This window comes from Tripterygium wilfordii, chromosome 21 (assembly GCF_013401445.1).
Source record: "Tripterygium wilfordii isolate XIE 37 chromosome 21, ASM1340144v1, whole genome shotgun sequence".
NCBI classification, from domain to species: domain Eukaryota; kingdom Viridiplantae; phylum Streptophyta; class Magnoliopsida; order Celastrales; family Celastraceae; genus Tripterygium; species Tripterygium wilfordii.
In genome coordinates this window covers 5,780,400-5,804,888 of record NC_052252.1, presented here as the reverse complement: position 1 = coordinate 5,804,888, position 24,489 = coordinate 5,780,400, and the positions used below count along the sequence as shown (strand labels likewise).

The window sequence follows — 24,489 nt, the reverse complement described above, 5'->3', positions numbered from 1 at the left end:
GAGCTCAAAATTGCCAACTTAGAAACACAAGATGTGGCGTTAGATAAATTATATACGTTCCAAGTTTATAATTTATATCTTTCAAGCTCGCACATTAATTCCACTTGCTCATTGCTCATTTGATTCGAGATTACTATCGTCCCAAGTGATTTGTGTGTCCTACTATTGATCTTCTTCTTGTTTGGACAATGTTGTGCTAAATGACCAAATCCATTACAATCATAACACTTAACACCTTTGGTTAGGTTTAAGGGTTACTATGTCATTATATGCAAAGATACATGTACGCACCCGTCATTTGTGAGACGCGGTGAAATTTTTTTGCTTCTATCGGGGACCCAAACGGACCCATCCACTGAAGAGTACACAATTCCCAACATGTTAAAATCAGAAAAACAGAATGTAGGCACCTCCCCCAACTCCATTTAAAGCCATTGGTTTTCCCTGCCACACAGGAAGAAGATACATACATGTGCAGAAATATGGTAAAGAAAAAAAGATCATCCTGCGTCTTTCCTTGTTAAGTGATCTATTTCCCTTTCACATCGTCAACTTTCACGAATAGAATCCATCCAATACAAAAGGAGAACTTGTGTAGTTAAAAGATATTCTCAACTAAAAAGTCACGGTCTAAAGCAACTACAGCATTCAGAACTGCTATCATTACTTATAACATCCAGCACTCTTTACTAGCTACAGAAGATATATAAAATGGCCAAGTACTCAGAAATTTATGGGTAGCCAAAAATTATGCACTATGCAGTTACCTATTACGAAGAAAAAAGGAGAAATCTTTCTGTTGACAAGACTATCACATACTCTGTTCATTCGACGAACTTCCCGCTCCCCTCACTTCTATTGTAGGCTCGCCTCTTGTTCCTGGTAGCCCGGCATAAGCACTAATTTGAATGACACTTTCTCCATAAACTACTGAATCCGCGAGCTGCACCCAACAACCAACAGTTTGTATCTTGCCTTTTTTCTCCATTTGATATCTCTGCCAAAAGAGGCATCCACTAGATAATGGAATAAGGGGAATATCATCACTACTCATCGCACAGGGAACTAAAACATGGTTTACTGAGTAGAGTTTGGTCCAAGAATCTTTTATCATATAATCTTTCATCATCCACACTCCTAATTCATCGGATAAGCAAACCGCATACGACTTTTTCTCGGTCATCAAAAGGCATCCTCTCAAGACACCAACATCCATGACACACCTAGTGAGATCAGGCAGGGGTACTTGACCACAAAATCGTTCAGATTGAAGATCAAAAGCAACAATGCCTCGTTTCGGCTTAGAGTAGATAGCCCAATGCATAAATCCATTGACAAACACACCCTGGCGATGCACACATGAGTATAGATCATGTACACTCCTTGTCCATTTGTTCTGCTTCAGACTATATACCATTGATATAGACATAAGAATTTCAATTTCTGAATCACAAAACCTCTCAATCAACACCACTTTATAATCATACCCCATAGTATCATACCCAAAACCGTACCCTATCCTATCATCTAAATTACTCGGATAGGGTATCATCAGATGCTCTCTGGTAGCCACATTGCATATCACAATATTATATTGGACATCAAACAAGCAAACGAGACCATTACAAGAACCAACGAAATGGATGAAAGAGTAATTTCCAAGTTCATACCGGACAAAATTTTCCAGGGCTCTATCGAAGAAGTGGATCTTTTTAATCTTTTTATCATCAAAGTTATTGAGAACCAGAATTCTTTGGGGTGATCGTTTGAGATGAGAATTGACGAAATCAGGGCTCTGAATCAGGTCCCGACACGATTTTGACACGCTCTTGAAGCGAAAGAGAGACTTCGGCGGCAATCGACGTAAGATTTTCTCGATCAACTCAACAGGTAGATTCGTCGACATGATTGTTTCAGATCTGCAACGCAGAGGGTTTTTAGGGTTTGTAATACAATTACAAACAAAGATTGGTGTATCGTTTCTCGAAAGGAATATTTCGGCACTCGATCGACCGAATTGTATTGGCGGTTCTTTTATATGGAGAAGTTGTATTCTATTTAAGCTCCTGTTTGGTACAGTGAAAAATTGATTTTCAATACTAATCAAAATATTAAGAAAAATATATTAAGTTTAAAACTGTAAAATATGGTGTAGTTGTTTGGTGAATTAAAAATTAATGTTAACGGAAAAATTATTAAAATAAATTATTATAATATTAGTTTTTTTTTTTATATTAAAATAAATCAAATAAATATAATTCTTGTTAAAACTAATTTTAAGTATTAATTTAATTAATCAAATATAATTTATATTTAAAATTAATTTGAAGTATTCTTTTAATTAATCAAATTAATTTTCTTACATTTATTGTACTTTTAAATTTTAATTATTTATTTCAATATTAAATTTACTGTTATAATAATTATAAATGCATAAATATAATTAATTTATAATTTTTATTAAAATATAATTATATTTAAATCATTAAATAATAATATTTTATATAAAAAGTGTGAGACCCACACATTAAAAAATTTTTAAAAAATGAAAATTATAGTGATTTTCTCCGTTGGAAAAGAAACTCCCTCATGAAGCTTTTTTTGAGCCAACGGATCCGTTGACTATTTTTGTCTGTTTGGCATGGCATCGCTTGTGGAGCTGCCCTACCAAACAGGCAGTTAAATTCTGCAATCTATCCGTATAACGTCACTACACCAATTACTTATGGTTTCTTCATCGGTGAATTTTTTGATAAAAAAAATTATTTACACATGGTAATTTATTTTCCAAAATAGTATTGTCCGAGTTATCAAAATAGAATATACTCTAATTTTAGTTGTTTTTTTTTTTTGAAATAGGGTTTGGGAGGGAACATGACTCAAATCCACACCTTAATGGATGGATTAGGTCTCTTGCATATAAGATGATTGACATTCAACCAACAACTCACTTGTTTTTAATTTTAGTTATTGATTTGAAACGTTTGAACAATTAAGTGACGACACATTATATGAACCCGATGGTTGTATGATTGCATCTATATTTCTCCACCTGTTTGCTTCTGTTTTTTTCTCAGAATTTATTTACCTTCAGCTTGATGTGCAAATCGACTTCTTTTGGGTTTTTTTTATTTATTTATAATTGGAACACAATGAGCTTCTTTTAAGCTCGGAGTAGATAGGCCAACGCATAAAAATCCATTGACAAGCACACCAGCGGGAATGATTAGATGCTGTTTCGAGCCGGATTACTTATTACATATCTTACACACCAACTAAGCAAACCAAACCATTGCATGAACCAACCAAGTTAGCAAAAGTGTGATTTCAATCCTTAGGTGCTATCGGGGATATGGCTCAGTGATTGAGGCCTCGTTTCTTGATGAATGACCATTTGTGGCGTTTGATTGATCCGACTCAGTTGACTCTGAATTCTGCTCCAATGATGAAGATGTGTCTCGGATTCCTGTACTTTCCATAAAGAAAGCAGGTTTAGAAGGCTGTGGGAGACTCGCAGAGGAGCTGATAAGCATGGCACCAACTGAAGCCATGGTTGGTCTGCTAGCTTCATCTTCTTGAACACATAGTAGTCCTATGTGGATGCATTTCATGATCATATCACTTGGTCCACCACGTAATGCAGGATCAATCAGATTCAAAGCTGTCCCCTGATTCCAGTTTTGCCATGCCTGCAACACAATAAGACCAAATGCACATCCAATGTCAGTTCCTCTGGTTTAGCTCAGTAACAAGAGGGGATGGAATAAATTCATACTTACATAAGTTCTAAGGTCTGCAACATCCTCCCCGACATGGAAAGACCTGTTCTTTTGGCCGCTCACAACTTCCAATACTATCACACCAAAGCTATAGACATCTGATTTTGCTGAGAAGTGCCCGTTTGCAACATACTCTGGAGCCATATATCCACTGCATATTACCAATATTGGAGTGGATGGTCTTTAGTTCCAGAAAGTGAGAGATAATGCACAGTTAACAATTCGATTCTTATACTTACTATGTACCGACGACTTTGCTCGTGTCAGCTTGTGTTTGATCACTTGCAAACAACCTCGCTGTTCCAAAATCTGAAATTTTCGCATTCATTGCTGCATCTAACAGAATGTTACTAGCCTTGAGATCGCGATGAATTATCCGATGTTGAGATTCTTCGTGCAAGTAATTCAGTCCTCGAACTATGCCATAGATAATATTGTATCGACTTCCCCAATTCAATAGTGCACGCTTAGTGTTATCTGCAAAATGAGATTTCTATGTGAACTACAATATGTATATGTTTGTTGGTTTTGAGAGGATCCCGAATTACATAAGCATCATTCACTACATCATATAATTGAAGAGGAAGCTTAAGAATACCAGATAAGAAGTTGCTGAGACTTGAGTTAGGCACGAACTCATAAATGAGAAGCCTTTCTTCGCGTTCATAGCAGAAGCCCAAGAGCCTAACCAAATTCCTATGCTGAAGCTTGGCTAGTAACAAGACCTCATTCTTAAATTCTACTTCTCCTTGTGAAGATTCCTTTGACAATCTCTTAACGGCTACTTCTTGTCCGTTCGGAAACGTACCCTGGAAGAAAATCATAATAAAAATATGGCAGCTTGATTGATTTACCTTCACGTTGGATTAATCTTACTTATGGTGATTGATGATCAAATTTTTTTAATTACTTGCCTTGTATACAGGTCCAAAACCCCCTTCTCCAAGCTTATCAGAGAAGTTATCTGTCGCAGCTCTAATGAAGCTGAAGTCGTATTGCAAGGATTCCACAGTTATGATTTCATCCATTGCTTCAACAACAGAATAAGAATTAAGACAACACAAAGAAAAAAGGTATCTTCAAACTATTTTGTTTAAACCACAGATTGATTCAAACTTACTTGAGATTTTTGTTCTTTGTTTCTGTACTCTTTTTAAGTAGATGAAGATCATGACAATAACCAATACCACAGAAACCACAACTGAAATAACGATAATAATTAGAGTCTTGCTTCCATTCCCTGCAGAAACAAGAATTTTATTTGATCAAATCAATTGGAGAAATGCATAGTTATTAATTATCTGCCACTATAAAGAAAGAGATATAGCTGGTTACCTTTAGGAGGTGGTGAAGGTGCATCAACAATGTCATTATAGAAACGATTTGTCTCATATCTAAAATTACAACTTGGGAAAATCACTCTTCCTCCTTGTCTTTCAGTACAACAGGTTGGGATTAGTGCAGAAGCATTAGTTAAACAATATTTGCATTCTTCCTCTGATAAATCAGGAGTACATTGCACAAGACCATATATTGGTTGAAGGTCCGGCCCTGGTTCTTCTCCCACGGCAGCCTTTTTTTGAGAATTTCTTGTTGCAGCTTCATCCCGGAGCCTATACAACAAGGTATACACTGACGTATTGAACCCAGTAAAATCCGAGACATTAAACATACTATGGACGAAAAAGTAAGGTCCTCCTTCCATGAGGTGAAAAATGTTGCGGTTTGCATATCGTAATAGACATAAATTATAACCTCCGACTGCCTCCATGTAGTTGGAACAGTTTCTTGGGAGGGCTTCACTAGCATTTCTTATGCATTCGCGACAAACATCCGAAGTTATATCTGGTCTGCAAAGTGCAATTGAATAAACCTTATCGGAGTCTTCTCCATATGAAAAGTTGTAGAAGCCATAGTCAATTTCATTGTCGGTGTACATAGAGGTGAGGAGGGTATTGAGGTTGGTGTGATAGATGCTGTTTGTGGTGTAATTCCCCTTGTCTAGGCAATCACTGTACAGCAGGGGTTCTGTCTGAGCAACTGCAGGATGAACAATATTTAGAATGAAAACAAAGCAAGCAAGGAAAAACATTGGTCCTGAAAAAGCCATGTAGTATGTGCTAACTTTGTTGACTTCTAAGTTTATTTATAGACTCAAGAAATTAAAAAAAAAAATATATATGCAGCATTGAAGACCCATTTTTGCTCTCCTGGACTTCTTCTCATCCTAAAAATGATGTAATGAAGACTAGTCGTAAGCAACCATCAGTGGAGAAGAGGACAAGGTCTTATGATGTACAATAGAATTAGCATCGAACTGAGACATGAAAACAAAAACATTGTGCTCCAACCTTATCGTGTAATAAATTCACGCGTCAAAAGGATGCTCACATTGACCATAAGAGTCACCATTGTGGGCCCATCATTCGACTTATTCTCAACTTTACGTAAACAAAATGTTAAAGATCTTAGTAGTTGATATTTCAAATATTTGAACGTACAAAATTTAAGTAAATTGGCGGATTCTACATGTACACATGATACATTAAGTATCAGAATAAGCCGAAGTAGTTGGGATCTGAATCTAACGTACAATAATCAACATACGATCATCGTAAGCTGCTTTGTTTGGTAGAAAGTGAGCTTCCTCGTGATATAACTGGTTTCAAAGTGGATTAATGGAATGTGCGTGGAGCTTTCGAAATAATTTCTATGAAAAATCAACAGAAAGGCACACGAAACTACTAGGTTTGGTCCATTCCAATATTCTGGGTTGATTCTAACGAATAATGGCTATGGAAGTCATATGTTGTTCGATTTCTTATTAAAATTTCCAATACAATACATATAACGAGATGTGGTTCTTCAGGAGAACACATTGTTTACTATAAGAATTGAATTTATCTATATATTCATAGATGGTGGCGTACCCACTGCAGCGTCACTGGAGGCACGATCCCCCAGTCAATTGAAATTTTTTTTCACTAAATATACCCTTCATTCTTAACAATTTAACACTAAGACCCTCAACAAAAAAATAAAAGACCCTCATTACACACACTTAGCCCATTAACTAAGACCCAACCCCACTCTCATTCAACCCAAATAGACAAATCCCAAAAATCAAATTATAATGTAGTTTCTTATGTGTTTAAAATATTATTAATGTTTTTTTATATTTATAGTTTATATTCGTAAGTCGACTACATAAATAACCTAAAAAAAAAAAATCCATGGGCGCTGCCCCCGGACCCCCGCATCATTTTTGTGCCCCCAATAACTTCAATTCCTGGGTCTGCCACTGTTCATAGACCAATCCACCAACAATATTGTTCGCTTTGGTGTTGTTTGGTTTCATTGATACATCGGACCCACATAGTGCTCTCGCAGAAGCACGCATAAACTGCGGAGTTATTACGAGATGTTGTGATCCAGGAAAATGCATTATTGATGGTAAGAAACTAAATTCATCTATATATGTTATTAACATTCCTGACACTTATGGACTGGGTATACTAGACCCAATAAATGGACTATGCAGGTTAGAATTACTTGTGAATGGTCTGTTCATTAAACATTTGAAAGCCCCTACAAGTACCCCTCCCCTATGGGTGGTCCATCCATAAGGATTTCCGAAAGGCCCCCCAGGTAGCCCAAACAAAAGGAGCTAGCTCCGATAGCATATTTGGAATTTTTAACCTATACACATCGACAATATTATCTGCTCTAAATTGTCCGATTCCCGTGAATACATCTACGCGCACGACTTTCACCCATCCCAACACCCGTGATTTTCAAATGCATGAGCGTGCATTTTTTAGCTTGGATTTGGGGCCCAAACACTTGGGCCCCATAGCAGTACACTAAGTTAGAGTTCTTGAGTTAGAGTAAAATTTGGATGACCATATTACGAGCGTCCATAGGTGAGCCTGAGCCTATATATATACACACACACATATATGAAGGCAGTATATATATCTACATATATATGCACACAGATATATACATGCAATTGGAGAATTCTACTTCCTATTTCTTTGTAGGTTATCATCTTGATAATCATATATCACTCAAGAATCAGTTTTAGAAGTGTTTGAAGTCCGGTTTTTAAGAATGAGGAGAGTAGCAATTCAAGACAAACCATCAAAGTATAATAAAAAAGCAATGAAACTACATATCCTCAAATCCCAAACCAGACAACATGATCTAAACTCCTTCCTACACCTCCTTTAGCTAATAGATCTGTAACTTGATTGCCTTCTCTACGGATGTGTTTTAACGAGACTGATGTCAACTGTAGATTGGCCCACTCCACAAATATTCATTAATTGGCTAAACTTCCATGGCACTTTAGCAGCTCGTGTAGCCCAAGAATGTACACTTTGGGAATCAGTTTCCACAATGATATTCTTCAAAGATAAACTAGGTTGAGTAACAGTTAAATGCAACGCCTTTCTCAAAGCCATAAATTCTACTTCATTGGGGAGCTAGGAAACCATGAAAGCCTATTTTCATCAACCTTCCACTAAGGGAATCATTGACATGATTGGAACAAGCCTTAGGACTCTATATTCTTGAGTATATGAAGATGCAAATTCAGTTTGTATATTAAAGATTCAGACAAGGACAATTGATCTTTCAAGGAGTACCCGATTGTGCATAATGTGCTTCATGAAGACTTATGTACATGGATTAATATGTGGACCGGCTGTGGAGCTTAGTGAAGCTGATTTTATTGAATTAATATGTTCTAGAATGTCTCTACACAATTGGAGGGAATCTCTCTACAAGGTTTGAATTCAAGAGAGAGGCTTGGAGCTCATTTACTTGGAGGAGAAAATGCCACCTCTTTCATTACCCACAATGGACCAACACTTGTTACTGTTGTGGACCTGAATTATCACTTGTTTGGCACCCTGAAGGATTCGCCTTGAGCAGCTATGAAGGAAGTTCTTGATTCTCCAAACAAGGCTTTGTGTCTAGTTCAATTGCTGCACATTTTTTACTCCAACGGCTAGGTGATTAATGGTCGTGATTTTTAAGTACATTTTATCCAATGGATGAGATCTAAAGAGTTGGTGGACAATGCTATGTTTGGCTGCCTTTGAAGAAGACTTGAGCTGTGATTGAAGTTTAGAGAGTTGCAAATTACATTGAGCAAACAGGGGATTAAACTACATTTGAAGAAGAGCCAAACGGCTACAAAATGCAAGGGTGGGATTTGTTTGTAACATCAACGGACCAGATTGTAAGCATCAAATGCATGGCTGAGATGATCAAATCAATATGATCCAATGGCTGCAAGCATAGGAGAGCATTGACACAAAAGAGGGGTCACCCCTACCATTCTTCCTTGGAGAAGCCATTGCTAAGAAAGAAAAACCTATTGCTCTCGAGTTCTTTAGTCATCAAGCCTACTGATTTCATCAAGCTTCTACCCAAAATTCTTTGAGGACTTCACCATCATCTTGCTTTTGCAAAGTGTTATGGTCCTCTTCATTTGAGCTAATGTCTTGAAGCTTCTCCATAGCCTTGCTTTAAAGGACTTCACCATCATCTTGCTTTTGCAAAGTGTGAAGATCTTCATCTATTTGGCTACTATTTTGAGAGAAGTTCGAAATCCTCCTTTGAACTTCATTTATCCACATACCCGTGAGGTTATTGCTATTGTATTGAGTGTTCCTCAACCCCATTAGCTTAGCGCTAACCTTGAGTGCACCATTTGTTCTAAACACTTGTAAAAGTCTCTTCATTGGGCAACTACCTTGTTAGAAGTTGAGTTTGAGGGAGTGCTTGAAACCCTTGATTGTAAAGTTTGAAGATTGTCTTGAATTCTTTAGTCTTAAGGGTGACCTAAAAACCTTTGTGAGTTTTGTGGAGGTCTTAAGAAAACCACACCCGTAGTGGAGGTTGGAAATCCTAGGTTGGTGAACCTAGGTACTAAATGTAGGAGAAGAGTTTCCGAACTATTATAAGTAACTGTGTTGATTTTGCTTGTTTATTTGTTTTTACTTGTTTGTTGTTTATTTGTTGGAATTTTGGAACCCCAATCTTCCCGCGCAAGTTCCCATAGATAAAGTTTGAATTTTGATCTAAAATTTTGATATAGTATTTATTAGGGTGTTGTGACATTGCGTATAAAATTTGGTTGCATTTCGACATCATTTACTAGGTGAAATTGTTGCAAAATCTATGTGCAGAGTGTTGTTATACAATCTGTGTTTGTACCTCTTGATTATTTGATAGTTTATCATTCATTACAATGTATCGCATAGTGTATTGAATTGAAACTTGATTAGGATAATCATTAGAAGCCAAACTTGAGTGTTAGTTGTTATTTGACATTGGTTTGTTTGAAATTGTAAAATGGAATTCCAATTGGAATTTAAACACGATCCTTCAATCTTCACCCTTCATATAAGCTCTCTGCTCTTGTGCTTACAACTTACTGGAGACAGTGAGCTTGGTAAGATCACATGATTTTTCAATTGCAGAGACCTTTGCCTCAAATCTTTTTGACAAGTTAATTAACATTTTTTCAACAACTTTTTTTATCAGACAGAACCTCACTATAAAGCCTCATCTTGTTAACCAACCCTACTAATTTATTGGAGTAATCCTTCCCTGAGACCCCATCTCTCATTCTCTGAAGCTCAAACTCTCTTTTAAGTGTCAACAATTTAACTGCCCTTACCCTTTCACTACCATGGTACTCTTCCCTAAGTTTTTCCCAGGCCTCCTTGGTAGTTTTCAAACCAACAATTCTAGAGAAAATTACCTCCATGAATGAAAGACAGAGCTTTGAAGTTCCTCGTGTGCATCTCCTTATGTTGCTTATTTCCATGGGTGTGTACCCTTGCTCGACTCAAATCATGAGCTTGCAGAAGAGTCTCCATCTTCACAAACCAAAAATTATACCCTTCTCCTGAGAAGACAGGAGGTGTAGCCAAACCACTGCTTCCAGTGCTCCTGTATGCAGTGCACATGCATCAGCAAGAATACAAAACCACAACAGAAATCTATAATGATGAGGAACACAGAGAACAGCCAGCATAACCTTTGCTCTGATTCAACATAATGAAAACAGTACAGTGACAAGCTACATAAACCCTTACAATCGTCGAGACCATTCTCCACCACAAAATATCATAAAAAGACAATACCAACCTCAGTCAAAGTTACCAAGATAACTTGACCAAGTCAAACCAGTAGACTCAAATACCAACACATTAAAAGGGACAATGTAGATTGCAGTAGCAATGTACCAAACATGTAAACATTAGGAAGAGTCTTAGACCTTCAATACTTACGAGTACAAAATTGTACTATCAATGACATCCTTTGCTAATTCGTCTAATTTCCATCCTTAGCTGGCAAGCTGCTACCGGGGATCTAGCTCAGTGATTGAGACCTCGTTTCTTGATGAATGATCAGGCTTGGCATTGGATTGATTCGAATGAATTGACTCTAAATTATGATTCACTGATGAAGGTGGGTCTCGGTTTACTGTACTTTGCATAAAGAAGGCAGGTTTAGAAGGCCGTGGGAGAGTCGTAGAGGAGTTCGTAAGCATGTCACCAACTAAAGCCATGGTTGGTCTACTAGCTTTATCTTCTTGAACACATAGTAGTCCTATGTGGATGCATCGCATAATTTCACTTGTTGGTTCACCACGTAATATGGGATCAATAAGATTCAAAGCTGTCCCCTGATTCCAGCTTTGCCATGCCTGCAATATTAGCCCAAATGCACATCTAATGTCAGTGCCTCTGCTTTAGCCCAATAACAAGAGGGGATACAATATATTCAAACTTACATAAGTTGTAAGGTCCCCATCATCATCATCCCCAACATGGAAACGACTGTTCTTTTGGCCACTCACAACTTCCAATACAATCACACCAAAGCTATAGACATCTGATTTTGCTGAGAAAGTCTTTTTTAGAAGATACTCTGGAGCCAAATATCCCCTGCATATCACCATTGGAGTGGACGGTCTTTAGTTCAAGAAATTGGTGCTGATATAATTATTGTGGAAATATTTGTAATGAACCAGGAAATTTTAGAACAATTTGCAGCAGATTACTTGTTAAGAATTGATGTCAGTAACAATAATCATCAATTTGGCTGTAATATGAAGTGATAGATAATGCACAATCAACACTTCGATTTGAATACTTACCGTGTACCGGCGACTTTGCTCGTCTCATCGTGTGTTTGATCGGTTGCAAACAACCTCGCCAAGCCAAAATCTGAAATTTTCGCATTCATTGTTGCATCTAACAAAATGTTACTAGGCTTGAGATCGCGATGAATTATCCGAAGTTGAGATTCTTCGTGAAGGTAAATCAGTCCTCGAACTATGCCCCGTATAATATTGAATCGACTTCCCCAACTCAATTGTGCATGCTGATTGTGATCTGCAAAGTGAGATTTCTCTATGAACTACCATGTGTTTGTTGGTTTTGAGAGCATCCCGAACCATATAAACATCAGTACCACATCATATAATTGAAGAGGAAGCTGCTTAAGCATACCAAATAAGAAGTTGTTGAGGCTTGATTTAGGCAAAAACTCATAAATGAGAAGCCTTGCTTCGCGTTCATAGCAGAAACCCAAGAGCCTAACCAAATTCCTATGCTGAAGCTTGGCTAGTAACAAGACCTCATTCCTAAATTCTACTTCTCCTTGTGAAGATCCCTTTGACAATCTCTTAACGGCTACTTCTTGTCTGTTCGGAAATGTACGCTGGAAGAAAATCATAATCAAAATATGGATTAATCTTACTTACGGTGATTGATGATCAAATTCTTTTAATTACTTGCCTTGTATACAGGTCCCAAACCCCATTGTCGCAACCGGGGTCACGACGCAGTCCGACGTTTGAAAGGATGAAAAATGTTTAGAGTCGCCACCAATTGATTTAAGGTGCAATTGGACACCGTAAAAAACCTGCGAACCAGAGAAAAGGGTACAGGGATTGATTGAGTGTGGGGAAGGTGTTAGGCACCCCACAACTCCCGTTTGAAAACGGTTACCCGGATTAATCTAATGGCTATCTTATGGAAACTTGCTCTTTGCAAGATATAATTGTTTTGAGAAAAAGGTTGGTATGAAAAATACTATCAACTTATGATAGCTTTAGAAAAAGGGTTTGAAATAACACTTATCAACTTATGATAGTGTTTGAAAAAAGGTTTGAAATATTACTATCAACTTATGATAGTTTTTATTTGGAGATACACTACCCACTTTGGTAGGTTTAAATTTAAATACCAACTTATGGTTTATTGAACAAAATGCCCTACCAACTTTTGATAAGTTTGATTTTAAATACCAACTTATGGTATAAATGATTATATGTACTACCAACTTTTGGTAGGTTTAATTTTAAATACCAACTTATGATGTAAATGATAAAATACCCTACCAACTTTTGGTAGGTTTAATTTTGAACACCAACTTATGGTATAAATGATTATTTGGAAAAAATGTCATTTGCCAATTTAATCCATTATTGCCAACTTATGGCAAATTCATAAATGAAATCAAATATGGTCCATAATCCAGATAAGTGAAATCAACTTATGATTTCCTTAATTGAAATGACAACATATCAAAGAATCAAGATTTGCACAAAACAGATTTTCAAACCACACATTGCGCACAGATTTTTCAACTCTGATTTCACCTATCAAATGAGGTCGAAATGCAACGCAATTTTATATACAATGTCACAACACCTCAATAAACACTATATCAAAATTTCAGAGCAAAATTCAAAGTTTAAAGCAGTCTGCTAATCTCGGACAGATTAGGGTCTTGAAAATCCTGCAGTTTGAAGTCCTTGATTGTAGAGGCTCGCATTGGAGAAGATTGTTGTAGCAAAAAAAATAACAGGAAAGCTTGATGATTGATGAACTTGATAGCAAGAAGTTTCTCCCCTTTTCTTTCTCTCTTTTTCTTTTTCTCCCCCCTAGCTCTCTATTTTTGCTCTCTTCCCTTAGCTCTCTCCCCTAGCTCTCTATCTTGCTCTCCCCCTTTAGCTCTCTCCCTTAGCTCTCTATCTTGCTCTCCTCCTTTAGCTCTCTCCCTTAGCTCTCTATTTATAGGAAATTAGGAGCTACCCATCCATTGAATGACCAACCATGGCAACCTAAGTGGAGTCACCACCATTGAATAACCAATTTGCACTAAGTAAGTGGATTCACCACCATTGAATGTAAATGGAGTTACCACCATTGAATTTGCACTAAAATGATGGATTCACCACCATTGAATGTAAATGGAGTCACCACCATTGAATTTAAGTGGAGTTGCACATCAATTTGCACTAAAATGATGGTGATGCATGGAATGATGTCAAGAGAGATATACATATATGTGTATATATGTATAGGTGGAAATAGTAATGGGTTTGACAAATCATGTGGTGGGCTTTCAAATGATAATCAAGACATTGGTCAAGATGGTAGTGGACACAAGCAAATTAGCTCTTCATGAAATGGGCCAACAAATGTTGAACATAGGTTGGTATGAATTGGGCTAAGATATGAGTATTTGTGGGCTTAAGAATCCAAGAAAGAGAACATTTATGGGCTTATAGGTACAACAAATGTGTTTTTTTTTGCATTTTTGTGTTTTTTCTCATTTTTGTATTTTTTTGTATTTTAGCCGGACGAAAATCGGGTACTACAGCTGCCCCCCTTTGTATGTCTTTTATGAAATAAAAGGCAAACAAAGGTATAGTCAACCGAGTTTCGTACGAGAATTGAAATGCACGGGATCACTATGGCCATTCTCGGCTTGGCCAAATATTGGTGCAGGAAAATAAAGGGGCACGGGATCACAAGGCCATTCCCGGCTTGGCCAAATATTGGTGCAGGAAAATAAAGGGGCACGGGATCACAAGGCCATTCCCGGCTTGGCCAAATATTGGTGCTGGAAAATAAAGGGGCACGGGATCACAAGGCCATTCCCGGCTTGGCCAAATATTTGTGCAAGAAAATAAAGGGGCACGGGATCACAAGGCCATTCCCGGCTTGGCCAAATATTGGTGCAGGAAAATAAAGGGGCACGGGATCACAAGGCCATTCCCGGCTTGGCCAAATATTGGTGTAGGAAAATAAAGGGGCACGGGATCACAAGGCCATTCCCGGCTTGGCCAAATATTTGTGCAAGATAATAAAGGGGCACGGGATCACAAGGCCATTCCCGGCTTGGCCAAATATTGGTGCAGGAAAATAAAGGGGCACGGGATCACAAGGCCATTCCCGGCTTGGCCAATGTTTTTTTTAATCTTTGACTTTTTTTTTTTGGTGAAAAGGTGCTCGGGATCACTGTAGCCATTCCCGGCTTGACTGAAAATTTTTTATTTTTGATTTTTTTTATTGTGAAAAAGGTGCTCGGGATCATTGTAGCCATTCCCGACTTGGCTGGAAAAGATTTTTTTGATTTTTTGAGAAAAAGGTGCTCGGGATCATTGTAGCCATTCCCGAATTGGCTGGAAAAGATTTTTTGATTTTTTGATTTTTTTTTTGAGAAAAAGATGCTTGGGATCATTATAGTCATTCCCGGCTTGCCTGGAAAATTTTTATTTATGCAGCGATGATGCATGCATTGACCTATTTTGCTCAATTATGAATGTCTCATGAATGAATGAATGCATGTTTTCTCAAGGCTTTGCCATCCTCCAACAAGCGCACAATTACGAATTGCTAAACCAAATTTGTTTCTCTGTTAGGGTTGACCTTCTGACTCACTGAGCTTTCAATGTATCTTCTTTAATCTGATTAGTGAAGGCCTTTTTCCTTTCTGGATTCTAGCTCTTGGGCTATCTCTTTTCCTTCTCCAATGTGCATTCCCATAATCAATTGATTTTCCCTGAAATTTGCATGTTCGTACGCATCTGAGTTCAAAGCTACCCATTTATCTGAATTTCTTTATTCAATTTAATATTTTTTTTTTGCACGGCTTAGGAATGTGAGCTTCTCTTTCCTGCTAACACCTGCTTCAGCTTCAGGCTTTTCACTCAGATCCTTTCCAGCTTAGGATGCCAAAATCCATCAACTTCCTATCAAAAGTATTGTCCTGATGCACTCATTATATTTCCTGTCAAAACTTTGTCAGTGATAAATTCAAAAGTACAGCCATGCTTGTCAATTATTGAAAGCAAATGATAAATTTTTGGAGTATGAAATGAGAATTGAATTGGGATGTGGAAAAGGAGACAACAAGCAACAAAATTGAAGAAATGAATTTCCTCACAATTTGTTTCTTGGAGTATCAAATGAGAATTGAATTGAGATATGGAAAAGGAGACTACAAACCACAAAATTGAAGAAATGAATTTCCTCACAATTTTTATTGAAAAGGATGGGTGGTAAGAAAATATTTTAGAATGAAATATGTACAAGAAATTAGGGAGGTCAAAGGCAAGAAGGACAAACCGAACTTATTCAAGATGAAATATGTGATAATTCAAAGATTGTACCAAAATTGCCCCAATTTTGGTGTGCACCCAATTAACAATAATCAAAACTGACTTGTATGAGGCTATCTCTGAACCTTCCATTTCTGCCAACAAACTTCTTCTTCTATGTAACAGACTAACACCTTAGCAAGGTAAAATATCTGATGGTATAAAGAGCACCCCAAAATCTACCCCAGTTTTGGGTGCATGTCCAATTAACTGATCTCCAACCCTTCAATTACGAAATTAATTTTGCACTCCCACCTATGTCAATGTGAGACAAGTTAACAGTCAACTCAGGCAATACTCATCAATTCAACAGATTCGTGATCCAACCATCTTGCAGCCCAAACTAAAATGCCCATAAGGGTTTTTTTTTCACTTTAGCGGAATTCTTCTTTTTTTTTTTTTCCCCTATTTTCCTATTTTTGCCTAGAGCGCCCTTGCGGGTTTTCACTCTAGCGGGAATATTTTTTATTTTGTCCCTAATTTTTGCCTAGAGCGCCCTTGCGGGTTTTCACTCTAGCGGTTTTTTTTTTTTTTTTTTTAAGCATAATACTGCCTAAGAACATCGATATTTACTGGGTGAGGCAAATCATCTCCATCCATCCTTGTCAAAATTACTGCTCCACCAGAGAATGCTTTCTTCTCCACATATGGTCCCTCGTAGGTAAGAGTCCATTTTCCACGATGATCTTTTTGAGGTGGGTGAATCATCTTTAGTACTAAATCCCCTTCTCTGAAACAACGAGGTCGCACCCTCTTGTGATGTGCTCTTATCATTCGTCTTTGATACAGTTGTCCTCTACAAAGTGCCCCTAATCTTCTCTCCTCAATAAAATTTAGATGTTCATAACGAGTTCGAACCCACTCATTCACTAGTGAATGTACGCACAGAAGTCCGATATCCATATAGAGCAAAGGAAGTCTTGGTATTCATGTAGGAGACCTATCAATTTTTTCTATCTTCTCCTTCAAAAGCTGCACCAATCCTAACCTCCTTTTTCTGATCTTCAGTTCCAAGTTAACAACCTCAATTATTTCTTTGTGTGGCTGAATTATCCTCTCTTCTTGGTTAACTTGTCTCAACATTTCTGGCGATGTCTCAAATTCGTCCTTAATGTCAGGGTCAGATTCAACATTGTTAATGGGTGCCCCAAAATCTGGTTCATTCGATTCATCTTTTTCATTATCCTCAATTTCAATCCTGTTAAAATGGAATATGTGAGATTTGGAATTTTGGAGGTGATGGATGAAATGAAATGAATAGATGTGAGAATTATGAGCAACGATTTTTGTGTATGATAAGCATATCAGAATCATCAGAAACATGAGAACATGCAAAGGCCTTACTATGCGAATTCATCAAAAGATAAAGTAAAGACATGCTCATTACAAAAACCCAATCAGTGGCCATGAGCTGGGTCACAGATCATAGTGCACATGGATATTACTCTTGAAGGCTGTTGATAGAGACTGGCAATTCAAAACTGGTCCAGTTGTTGAGCTTAAAACCTGAAAGACATGGCAAGGCTTAACAGCAAAGTTTTGATCATTCCCCATAATAGCAACATGGAATTCCTCAAACTGCTCACATAACTCCCCAAAATTTCTGACTGTTGGATTGCTATGTTTTCACTTCCGTATCATATCCATGACTGCTACCAACATGTGCTCTAGCCTGTGTTGTCCATCTTCTAGTGTTTGTAGCCCCATCTCTAGTCGGGCTATCGCTGCACGCATGCGATCTGATTGTGGAGATGCTGCAATTACTGATGAGGAATCACCAGGTGGTGATGCTGAGGGACCTTCTTGGGTCTGCTTCTTTCCAGCAGAAGTTGTTTTCAAATGGTTGATGCTCTGACGCCATGTCCTTCTTTCTAGCATGGTGACCTGATATCCCAAAGATGCTTGAGGCCGAGGAGGTCGAATGCTTTTGAACAAAAGCAACCTTGTGATAAGCCGTGGGAAAAATAACTTCCCCGCCTTTGTTGGCTTCGTCTCGACAAAATCCTTGGCTTTGAAGATAATGGCCAGATAGATCTTCCCAATATCAAACCACTGCCCTTTATACATAGAGTATAAGACTGACAAGAATTTTCCTCGTCGTTCTTGCTCATGGCTAATAGGGCACAGATTTTTCCTGACAGCATCATCCAGCAACCACATCTTTGAAGGCAAGTAAGCACGGCGTGTAGCGTTGCTGTGCCTATTCTTTTTTCCTCCGCACATATCATCAACAATTTTCTGCTTTGACGCACAGATCGGTTGTCGAGATCCAGTGGGCTTATCATCTACTGGTGGATATCCCAAGCAGCAACACAGATATGCTGTCGTGAATTGAACTTTTATACCATCTAGAATGACCTGATAAACCAGTTGATTCCTAGTCCGCTCACTTCGTGGTAGCTCGATGAGAGTGTGATAGAAGGAGCGAACGATCTGAGGATACACCAGTAAGTCATTTTCTGGATCTGGGTCTACTAGAAACAGCAAGGAATGCTCCCTCAAGTAGCGCATCGCCCATTTGTTGAGTGCTTCTCGCTGTACCGTTTCGTCGATTCTACACTCAGGAATAATTTCAGCTTTGTTGAACAACGCAAGCCTGGACTGTAATCTTGAGGCGATGGTGCGCGAGCGTCTCGGCATAGCTCTTGATCTTTGTGAGAGAACACACTTTTGTCAGGAATGATTGAGATGAAGATGGAGATGGAGATGGAGATGAAGATAGCTCAGAGAGAAAACACACTTTTGCAATTGAGATGGAGATGAAGACGGAAATGGCTCTACATATATGAAGACATTTGCGGTGCCTGTCACATCAGTACTTACTTGACTGTCACCATCCACTGTTATTTTCCCGCTTGAGGACAACTCTTTTCTTCCTTCTTTTTTTTCAACTAGATAATAATAAAAAACAAAACTGTCACACTCAACTGTTCATTTCCCGTTTGAGGACAAACTTTTTTCTTTCTCTTTTTTCTTTTCTCTTTTTTTTCAACTTAAATAAAAATAAAACAGAATAATAATAATAAAAAAAAACTTTCACACTCTCCAAGAAATTACGAATATTTGCACAGTGAGGCAGGGTACATAACAGACGATCAGGATTTAATCCCAGCAGGACCTTCTAAGCTGTCTGATAAGAGATTCCAACGGAGGTGGAGAACATGACTCTAATGGTGATGGTGGTAACGAAGGAGAAACTGACAGCGATGGGGGCGGAGAGCTAAGAGTGGAGGATGACGGTGACGGTGATGATGATGATGAACATAGATCACAAGTCCCCGGAAGCTTTCTTTTGTTTGTTGATGCATCTCTCTTGGTTTCCATCTCTGGTCATGTAACCTTTCAAGCGCTTCACATCTGACAACTTCACTGGCTTTACAATAAAATCCTTTGCTCCTTCTCTCAAGCATCTGTTGATCGAGTCACTACGTTCTCAGATGACATGATTACCACTGGAATCTCTCTCAAGGCAGACGATCCCTTGATTTTCTTCAGCAACTCGTATACAGTAGTCGGTGATAATCAGATCCACCTTCAAACTATCAAACCCAACAGAACAATTATTCTCCTCGTCTAATCCTAGAAACTGAAGTACTCTTATTCCACTATCCACCGCCATCACTTTACAGGAAGTAATCTTGAGCAACCTTTCAATGACCGTTCTATCAACAAGGTTGTCATCGATAGCCAAAACATGAACCTCCTCAGAATCAGACAAAGAATGATCCATTCCAACTCGATCAACAAGAAAATTAAGAGTCAATTTTCTCAAAACTGCCCCAGTATTTTTTGTTGTTCATTTTTCATTGTTTTATCAATTCACAACTGTAATCTTGTACTATAAGGATGGCAATGACATGAGTGAATTGGTATTTTTCTTTTTTCTTTCTTTTTTGTTTCCCATGCATGACTATGAACTTATTTAATTTGACAAAATGCAATGACTGTGCCTACGTGAATGCATGAGAGAAGAAACCAATAATGGAAATTACAATTAAAAATGTGTAAAACAAAACATCAACGACAAATGAATAAATCGCACAAAAATAGAATATGCCATTACACGGGGTAACCTAAATTTCTGGAGGTTTCGGACATGGATCTAGGGCTTTATAAAGTGCTTGGGTAAGTTTTTCTAACTATTCCGCGAGGTCCCAGATCATGTTGCTTTTAAAATCCCAACTATTGGGACAAAAGCTCCTCCCTTAACTTTTAAGGGAAGTCGATCCGGTGAGGATATCTTCCACTACCCATGCGGAGACGGAATCTCACGAGAATAGTGGTCAACCCTCTCTAATACTAAAGGTAGAGCCCAGCTGGTAGGCTACAGTGAGTGTAAATGTATGAGATGACAAATACTTTACCACAACAAAATAAATCAACATATCTGCCATATAAAGGAAACAAACAATTAATCATACAAAAAGAAGTAACCGTAGCCAATCAGTTTAATCATATGGGCTTGACCCTCTTAGGTTTAAAAAACCTGGTGTTCCCCAGCAGAGTCGCCAGTTGTCGCAACCGGGGTCACGACGCGGGCCGACGTTTGAAAGGATGAAAAATGTTTAGAGTCGCCACCAATTGATTTAAGGTGCAATTGGACACCGTAAAAAACCTGCGAACCAGAGAAAAGGGTACAGGGATTGATTGAGTGTGGGGAAGGTGTTAGGCACCCCACAACTCCCGTTTGAAAACGGTTACCCGGATTAATCTAATGGCTATCTTATGGAAACTTGCTCTTTGCAAGATATAATTGTTTTGAGAAAAAGGTTGGTATGAAAAATACTATCAACTTATGATAGCTTTAGAAAAAGGGTTTGAAATAACACTTATCAACTTATGATAGTGTTTGAAAAAAGGTTTGAAATATTACTATCAACTTATGATAGTTTTTATTTGGAGATACACTACCCACTTTGGTAGGTTTAAATTTAAATACCAACTTATGGTTTATTGAACAAAATGCCCTACCAACTTTTGATAAGTTTGATTTTAAATACCAACTTATGGTATAAATGATTATATGTACTACCAACTTTTGGTAGGTTTAATTTTAAATACCAACTTATGATGTAAATGATAAAATACCCTACCAACTTTTGGTAGGTTTAATTTTGAACACCAACTTATGGTATAAATGATTATTTGGAAAAAATGTCATTTGCCAATTTAATCCATTATTGCCAACTTATGGCAAATTCATAAATGAAATCAAATATGGTCCATAATCCAGATAAGTGAAATCAACTTATGATTTCCTTAATTGAAATGACAACATATCAAAGAATCAAGATTTGCACAAAACAGATTTTCAAACCACACATTGCGCACAGATTTTTCAACTCTGATTTCACCTATCAAATGAGGTCGAAATGCAACGCAATTTTATATACAATGTCACAACACCTCAATAAACACTATATCAAAATTTCAGAGCAAAATTCAAAGTTTAAAGCAGTCTGCTAATCTCGGACAGATTAGGGTCTTGAAAATCCTGCAGTTTGAAGTCCTTGATTGTAGAGGCTCGCATTGGAGAAGATTGTTGTAGCAAAAAAAATAACAGGAAAGCTTGATGATTGATGAACTTGATAGCAAGAAGTTTCTCCCCTTTTCTTTCTCTCTTTTTCTTTTTCTCCCCCCTAGCTCTCTATTTTTGCTCTCTTCCCTTAGCTCTCTCCCCTAGCTCTCTATCTTGCTCTCCCCCTTTAGCTCTCTCCCTTAGCTCTCTATCTTGCTCTCCTCCTTTAGCTCTCTCCCTTAGCTCTCTATTTATAGGAAATTAGGAGCTACCCATCCATTGAATGACCAACCATGGCAACCTAAGTGGAGTCACCACCATTGAATAACCAATTTGCACTAAGTAAGTGGATTCACCACCATTGAATGTAAATGGAGTTACCACCATTGAATTTGCACTAAAATGATGGATTCACCACCATTGAATGTAAATGGAGTCACCACCATTGAATTTAAGTGGAGTTGCACATCAATTTGCACTAAAATGATGGTGATGCATGGAATGATGTCAAGAGAGATATACATATATGTGTATATATGTATAGGTGGAAATAGTAATGGGTTTGACAAATCATGTGGTGGGCTTTCAAATGATAATCAAGACATTGGTCAAGATGGTAGTGGACACAAGCAAATTAGCTCTTCATGAAATGGGCCAACAAATGTTGAACATAGGTTGGTATGAATTGGGCTAAGATATGAGTATTTGTGGGCTTAAGAATCCAAGAAAGAGAACATTTATGGGCTTATAGGTACAACAAATGTGTTTTTTTTGCATTTTTGTGTTTTTTCTCATTTTTGTATTTTTTTGTATTTTAGCCGGACGAAAATCGGGTACTACACCCATTGTCCAAGCTTATCAGAGAAGTCGTCTGTTGCAGCTCTAATGTAGCTGAAGTCGTATTTCAAGGATTCCACAGTTATGATTTCATCCTCTGCTTCAACAAAAGAATAAGAATTAAGACAACACAAAGAAAAAAGGTATCTTCAAACTATTTTGTTTAAAACACAGATTGATTCAAACTTACTTGGGATTTTTGTTCTTTGTTTCTGTACTCTTTTTAAGTAGATGAAGATCATAACAATAACCAATACCACAGAAACCACGACAACTGAAATGACGATAATAATTAGAGTCTTGCTTCCATTCCCTGCAGAAACAAGAATTTTATTTGATCAAATCAATTGGAGAAATGCATAGTTATTAATTATCTGCCACTATAAAGAAAGAGATATAGCTGGTTACCTTGGGAAGTAGGAGGAGGTGGGGAACCTGAATGAAAATTTTAAATTAAATAAATATATATTATCCAAATGACAAAATATTTTTCTAAAAAAATAAATAATAATACCTCATTTTACTTCTAAAATAAACCAAAATCATTTTGCCAACACGATGAATCCAATCTTGGACTTCACTTCCACGACTCTCACTCCGACGACGCTAAAAACTCATTTACAATAAAAATCAAACCCCCCAACACGACAAATCTTGTTCTTGGCCTCCAAGTAAAAATAGTCCAAAATTATAAGAATCAGACTTAAACAGCGCTTTGATTTGGAGTTTTAATTTTTTTAGGGTTTTTTATGGAGAAGAAGGCGAGGTGTCATTACATTCTTTTTGAATAACTGACCTAGAACGTTTGATCTTTAGATGATCAAAATGTAATCTTGAGCATCTTTCAATGACAAAAAATTTATTTTTAACCCTCCTAAAAATGATGTAATAAAGAATAGTCGTAAGTAACCATCACTGGAGAAGAGATTTTCCTCTCCTGGACTTCTCCAAATTCCAAAACTACCAGGTTTTGGAATCAACAGAAAGGCACATAAAACCCTAGACAACTCTAGTTTATAATGCAAGTAATTGGGCATAGACTCTCGAGTTTAAACTTTTGATCGGAGGATTCCAAGCTTATATTATAGGCCAATTTGTCCAAGTGTATGGGCTTGACCTTATGTCCATAATTAAAAAGAAAAAAAGAAAAGTAAATAAGATCTTGAGGGGAGTTGGCATTGCTGCATATGTGGGTCCCAACATCGGGATCGTCATTGCATTTGCTGTTGATGCAAATGAGTTGGCCTGAGCAGTCGTCTAGGGTTCGGCATGGACCGTTGCGGTAGGAGATGGCATGGGAAAGAAATGGAAGGAAATGGTGATAGTGATAGTGATGAAGAAAGCAAGAACAAGTGAAACTGTATTTGCGATTTGAGGAGGAGAAATAGTAATTGTACGAGTGTGATGATAAAAGAAGGGGTATATAATAATTATATATAGAGGAGGGGGTATTAATTGAACTAGTGTAAGTAAATAACCATCACTGGTGAATAGATTTTTCCCTCCTGGACTTGGAGACATGAAAACAAAAGCAATGCGGACCAACCTTGTCCGTGTAAATAAATTCACGCATCAAAAGCACGCTCACATTGACTATAACAGCCAACATTGTTGACCATGTCAGAGAAATGTAAAAAGATGTCAGAAGTAGTTGGTATTCAGAATGGTAATTGTTAAGAGTTTTTTTCCAATATAACACGTTCGCAATTAATATTTTTCAATATAAAACTATTGTTCTTTATAATTTTTATATGATCCATTCACGTCATTAATTATAACGTGCATAACGTCAAAATATCAAATCAACATGACTATTTAAAATTCAATAATCACGTAAATTAAGTTGACGTGAACTTATATATGGGTACATATAT

At 37.5% G+C, this 24,489-nt stretch overlaps 3 protein-coding genes across 6 annotated transcripts; all 3 read right to left on the bottom strand.

Annotated features, from left to right (window-relative positions):
• Positions 1-282: 282 nt before the first annotated feature.
• LOC119989569 (F-box protein CPR1-like) lies at positions 283-2,026 on the bottom strand. The gene has a single exon (XM_038835178.1). The coding sequence runs from the start codon at positions 1,904-1,906 to the stop codon at positions 812-814; it is 1,095 nt and encodes a 364-aa protein (XP_038691106.1). The 5' UTR covers positions 1,907-2,026; the 3' UTR covers positions 283-811.
• A 1,075-nt stretch (positions 2,027-3,101) lies between these two features.
• Positions 3,102-23,166, bottom strand: LOC119988166 (cysteine-rich receptor-like protein kinase 8). 4 transcript variants are annotated; one of them, XM_038833104.1, is made up of 7 exons: positions 23,024-23,166; positions 22,806-22,928; positions 4,694-4,809; positions 4,378-4,588; positions 4,019-4,256; positions 3,780-3,930; positions 3,102-3,689 (listed from the first exon to the last, which is right to left on the bottom strand). In XM_038833104.1, the coding sequence occupies exons 2-7, from the start codon at positions 22,855-22,857 to the stop codon at positions 3,342-3,344; spliced, it is 1,116 nt and encodes a 371-aa protein (XP_038689032.1). In that variant the 5' UTR covers positions 22,858-22,928; positions 23,024-23,166; the 3' UTR covers positions 3,102-3,341. The 4 variants fall into 4 exon arrangements, with proteins under 4 accessions (XP_038689032.1, XP_038689034.1, XP_038689031.1 ...); XM_038833106.1 differs by having other exon boundaries at positions 4,694-4,806; XM_038833103.1 differs by lacking the exons at positions 22,806-22,928; positions 23,024-23,166 and adding exons at positions 4,900-5,019; positions 5,115-6,031.
• Positions 11,161-12,585, bottom strand: LOC119988167 (cysteine-rich receptor-like protein kinase 8). Its single transcript, XM_038833108.1, has 4 exons — positions 12,317-12,585; positions 11,962-12,199; positions 11,596-11,749; positions 11,161-11,508 (listed from the first exon to the last, which is right to left on the bottom strand). Exons 1-4 carry the CDS (start codon positions 12,540-12,542, stop codon positions 11,161-11,163), a joined length of 966 nt encoding a protein of 321 aa, XP_038689036.1. The 5' UTR covers positions 12,543-12,585.
• Positions 23,167-24,489: the final 1,323 nt, after the last annotated feature.

What these genes read in the sequence shown, in the direction of transcription:
- LOC119988167 (XM_038833108.1), bottom strand. Translation starts at nt 12,542, where the DNA reads ATGATTTTCTTCCAGCGTACATTTCCGAACAGACAAGAAGTAGCCGTT. An exon ending in CCTCAACAACTTCTTATTTG is followed by an intron (nt 12,200 to 12,316) that starts GTATGCTTAAGC and finishes CTCACTTTGCAG; the next exon opens with ATCACAATCAGCATGCACAA. An exon ending in AGCAAAGTCGCCGGTACACG is followed by an intron (nt 11,750 to 11,961) that starts GTAAGTATTCAA and finishes GGTGATATGCAG; the next exon opens with GGGATATTTGGCTCCAGAGT.
- LOC119988166 (XM_038833103.1), bottom strand. Translation starts at nt 5,889, where the DNA reads ATGGCTTTTTCAGGACCAATGTTTTTCCTTGCTTGCTTTGTTTTCATT. An exon ending in GTTTTGGACCTGTATACAAG is followed by an intron (nt 4,589 to 4,693) that starts GCAAGTAATTAA and finishes ATTTTCTTCCAG; the next exon opens with GGTACGTTTCCGAACGGACA. An exon ending in TTGCAGACCTTAGAACTTAT is followed by an intron (nt 3,690 to 3,779) that starts GTAAGTATGAAT and finishes ATTGTGTTGCAG; the next exon opens with GCATGGCAAAACTGGAATCA.
- LOC119989569 (XM_038835178.1), bottom strand. Translation starts at nt 1,906, where the DNA reads ATGTCGACGAATCTACCTGTTGAGTTGATCGAGAAAATCTTACGTCGA.